Source organism: Helianthus annuus, chromosome 16 (assembly GCF_002127325.2).
Source record: "Helianthus annuus cultivar XRQ/B chromosome 16, HanXRQr2.0-SUNRISE, whole genome shotgun sequence".
NCBI classification, from domain to species: domain Eukaryota; kingdom Viridiplantae; phylum Streptophyta; class Magnoliopsida; order Asterales; family Asteraceae; genus Helianthus; species Helianthus annuus.
Genome location: NC_035448.2, coordinates 5820618 through 5825559, shown reverse-complemented (window position 1 = coordinate 5825559; position 4942 = coordinate 5820618). Strand labels below are relative to the sequence as shown.

The 4942-nt window shown below is 32.1% G+C and overlaps 1 protein-coding gene across 1 annotated transcript; it reads right to left on the bottom strand.

Moving 5' to 3' along the window:
• Positions 1–1871: 1871 nt before the first annotated feature.
• LOC118488158 (protein FAR1-RELATED SEQUENCE 6-like) lies at positions 1872–4093 on the bottom strand. The gene is made up of 8 exons (XM_035985365.1): positions 4072–4093; positions 3336–3491; positions 3043–3255; positions 2818–2934; positions 2686–2752; positions 2332–2590; positions 1945–2161; positions 1872–1900 (listed from the first exon to the last, which is right to left on the bottom strand). The coding sequence occupies exons 1-8, from the start codon at positions 4091–4093 to the stop codon at positions 1872–1874; spliced, it is 1080 nt and encodes a 359-aa protein (XP_035841258.1).
• Between the last annotated feature and the right edge of the window lie 849 nt (positions 4094–4942).

Here is a 4942-nt window from a genome sequence, read left to right as displayed (position 1 = left end):
CAATGAAGATGTTTTGAAAAAAATGAACGAAATAGGTATACCACCTTCTTGTTACACAAATCAATCAACCGCACTGTTCAGAATTCTACACAAGAGATATGGTGATCCGAATCAAACTGCACCTGAAGATGCCCAGGTTACATCTTGGGAGTTCATTGAGGAAACTTTCAAAGTTTCAGTGACTTGGGACGATGGTGAAGTGGAGATGTATGACCCAAAGGACATATCTACCAATGAGGATCTAGGGTTTTTGAAGCAGTTATCTGAAATACCAATCATCAACAACTCTGGTAGCAAATTTGCAGAGAAGCTCCAAAACGCAGTAGTCTCACAGGTTGAACTTTGGGTTGAATCTGAAAGTGATGAGGAAATCCCTGATGGAAGCTTAGGGTTCTCATCCGATGAAGAAACAAACTTTGATCCATGAAGCTGATAATGCTAGTAATTTTTCTCTAATTATGTGTTTTGAAAACATCATGTTTGTGGGTTTAAAAACTATCATCATCTATATAACGCAATGTTTATTATATCCACTTGCATTTCTTGTTTAATTTTGTGTATGATCTGTGTGATATTAAAACGCAATAAATCAACAAATACCATTTAAAGTATATTGTATTGTTCTATGTATAAAACGGAATAACCAAAAAAAGCTGATAAGTGATTTGGAAATACCAAGTATATGGTAAAGATCAAATATATTGTTGTTATCATAAAACGCAATTAACCAAAACATCATAAAACGCAATGACAAATATTTTTTACTTATTGATATCTGATTTCGAAAGAATTTGTATACATAATTACACTCCATTGCTAGAACCTATAGCATTAGAAGAAACCTTATCTTTACACGTTCGACTGTTATGTCCTTTTCCACCACAAACACGGCACGATTTCTGGATCTTTGATGATTTCTGAATTGCAATCTCACGATTAGACTTGATCCTTTTTTGTACACCGCATCCTTTGGTCCTTGTTTTGATGGGGACACGAATCATAGAATCAGATTTCTCTATGTTCCCTCCAATATCAGCAAATCTTTCTTTGCGAGTAGGAGGCGGCGCAGCAACCATAACCTCATCCGCTTTATCAATATAACTTTTAATATGATCCCTGTAACGACACAATTCATCTAAATCGCCAACCAGCCTATTAACCACGTACTCATTTGCAAGAACAATCTCTCTATAAACTTTATCAATCTCACTATTCCTACCAATTTCATCAAATCGAATATTGGAATGATTTGATCCCATTAAAACGACATCTCTCGTCCATCTTCTATGAACATATCTTCTAGGAAACTCACTAATATCCTCATACCGTAATACGTAAAATATATGGCGGCACAATATACCAAATTGTTCAAACCGTTTGCAAGAACAATTTATACTTAAACCATCTTCTTCTTTGCTGTATTGCACCTGTAAATAAGATTAAAAAGATATATAAAATTAATGAAATGTAATATAAAACGCAATGAATAATAAATATAATACAGATATAACCATAAGATCATATAATGTTAAAACGCAATTAAAGATGAAATATAAAACGCAATAGATATTTAAACAATATAAATTTAAAAAATTACCTTGAAAAAAGATGTGCATGGCTGTCTGAAATCCTTTATTTCAAAATATTGAAAATCACCCACAGTATCAACAGACTTTGACATACACTTTGTAATAGCAGCATCAATTTCAATTTGAATATCCTTAAAAATTGTTTGGGTGTATATTTCTGATGCTTGTTTCTCCAATACAAAGTCACTCCACGGTTTACACTCAATATACCTTGTATCATGATCATTCCTCCTATGCTCATGCCTTTGAATATCCATTGCTGTCTCAAAATGAGTGAAAAATTCAACAAGTGTACATCTTGGATTGCAAATCTGACCAAAGAAGTAATTCTCGCTTTCACATCTTGAGGTAGTACGCATAAGCCCAGCCAAATCCTCTCCATGGTAATAAGCAGGAATCCAATCAAATCGAAGATCGTACATGTCTTTTAACCACTCATGATTTTCCAATCCAAAAGTAAACATTATTGAATGCCACTCAGTTTCAAAATCTTCTGGAATAATAGTATCATTCCAAACAACACGAGTCATTCTTGTATTAAAATCAGTGTTTGCTGACAAAACAGGACCAACCTGAATAAAAAGTTATAAAATCATTAAACATAAAACGCAATAACTTAAAAAGCATTGATTGTAAAATGCAATTGTAATTCTATTGTTAAAAATGTTGGATTTTATTGTATAATACATAAAACGCAGTTTATAAAATTGCAGTTTGTTATATCATAAAACGCAGTTAATACCTTTGTCTTCAATTTCTCCCATATATGCCACATACATAACCTATGCCTACTTCTTGGAAGTACATCCTTAATAGCTCTCTTCATTGCAGCATCTTGATCAGTAACAACAACTTTAGGCTCACTTCCAAAAGCATTAACAAAGCATCTTAAAAGCCATCTATACGAATCTGCAGTCTCCGAACCAAGTAATGCACCACCAAATGTGACATTCCTAAAATGATTATCAATACCAGTAAATGGTACAAAAACCAAATCATACCTGAATAAAAAAAATTAAAAAAGCATTAGAAAATTTAGAAGAGGATATATAACGCAATAGAATTTATATAACGCAATAAATAAATAAAAACTTACTTGTTTGATTTATAAGTAGCATCAAAACCAAATATGTCACCAAACACTGTATAATTTTTTTTGATTCCTCATCAGCCCAGAAAAGCCCTCTCAATCTTCTATCTTCACGAATAACATAATCACATGTGAAACCAGGACAACATTCTTTCTTCCTAATAAGGCGCCTAACTACCATTTCTGCATCATACTCTCCGATGTAAAGATTCAAATCCCTTCTATAATTCTTACAATCAACTTTACTAGCTCCAACTTCACCAAAACCACCATAAATTGTTTTCATAATATTGAATGCTTTAACAGGTCCAATATTGATTGCAGACTATCCAGATATAAAACTTTCTTTCACATAATCGATACTTCTGGCAGCCGACAAGAAATGAATATCTTCATCTTCAACAAAGATATGATTATGTTCTTGTTCAAAGAAGTAGAGTTTAAACATATTATTGTCCTCTAATATTAGTTTCACATGAGCATTGCATCCAACTCTTTTTGAACCTCTATTACGTCTAACAATTCTTTTACTATTCTCAACTGAACCAGAATCTATTGCTTTGGAAACATGAAATCCTTCTTTTGAACAGACAATATATCTTATTTTTACTAAACCACCAACATTTTCCAAGAGGTATTTTTTCTTGCAGAAAAACCTGCAGCAAGTGCATATCTCTGATAAAATGCAAATGCCTCATCAAATGACTTAAAAAGCATTCCAACAGCAGGTGTAAGAGATCCACTGACTTTTGGTTTGTAAAACTTTCTTCCACTGTTTATGCATACACGTTCCTCCCACTTGGAAATGTTATCTGAAACAATTAAAAAGAATATAAAACGCAATACCTCTTACAGAATAATGTTTTTACTGATAAGCCTAAAAATATGTTCAGTAAAACGCATCATGTGATCTGAAACACTTTACAAAAAATCATAAAACGCATTACAACCTAAATAATAATGTGTTTACTGTTAAATCTCAAAGTATGTATATAATAATTTAGAAATACAGACCTTTAAGGTTTGTATAAGAAGTATTATGAGTAAAAGCATAAAACGCAATACATTCAGTAAAACGCATCAAATGATGAACAAACAAAAATTCTACAACAATAACAGTTATAGCTAATATTTAGCTTTATATTACATAAATCTTAAACTACAAGTTTGTATGCATATAATTTAATTAATATCATAAAACGCAACTATTAACTAAAACGCAATAAAATGATGAAGAAACAAAACAAACAAATTATGTTAAATTATACAACAATAACAATTAAACTTATGAAATATCAAATATTAATTACAGAAACACGAATTATAAAACGTAAAACAATGAAATTTGGACAAAAATTACAAAAAATAACTCAAAATTGAAGCTAAACATACCAGCAGAGTCGGACGAAGACATTGAAATTATCGAATTGACAAACGAAAGAAGATTAATGTTTGAAAAGAGTTGAATTTGCGATCGATGGCGATTTAGGGATATGGAATCTTCAATTCTGTTATGAGAGCGATGAACTAAGAAAAGAAGTAACAGAATCTATAAATTAGAACGAAGATATGATAATGTAAAATGACGAAAAAGCCCACGCGTCCAAAAATTTAAAAATAGATGATGAACGGCTGAGATTGCTTCCTATCCTTCCTAGCGAAAATAAAATTCCTATTTGATCTTTACCCTAGTTCATCATACAATAAATATGTGTGTCTACTTACCGAGAAAACTCATGTAATAAGAGGGTAAAGTTATAATTACCCTAGTGAAAACTTTATCATATTTGAAGTGTTTTCTCGGGTAAATTGTAAAAAAAAAACCTAGAACCAGGTATTGATAGGAACCGAGTATGGAGGAACTGGCTATGAAATCAACCTTGCCCTTTGGGTATACATCGGGTTGTAACCTTATGGTTAGAAAAGGGTTCCAACATACCCGAACATGTTAAAACATGCTAAAAACCCGAAACCGGAACCAAATAAAACAAATCACCCTCTCTTCAAAAACCAGTTACATCGACCAGATTCCATTAGAACCCCTTTGATCATACACGGAACATGTTTTAAAACGGGTTCCAACATGCCCGAACATGTTAAAACATGCTAAAAACCTAGAATCGGAATCAAATCAAACAAATCATCCCTGTTAAAAAAAACGGTTATTGATGTGTGCAAAATGCAACATATAAATTACATCAAATGTGGCATAAAACTAACCCTTTTTAGTACTAATGTTGGAAAAAGTGTGCTTTTGTCTTCC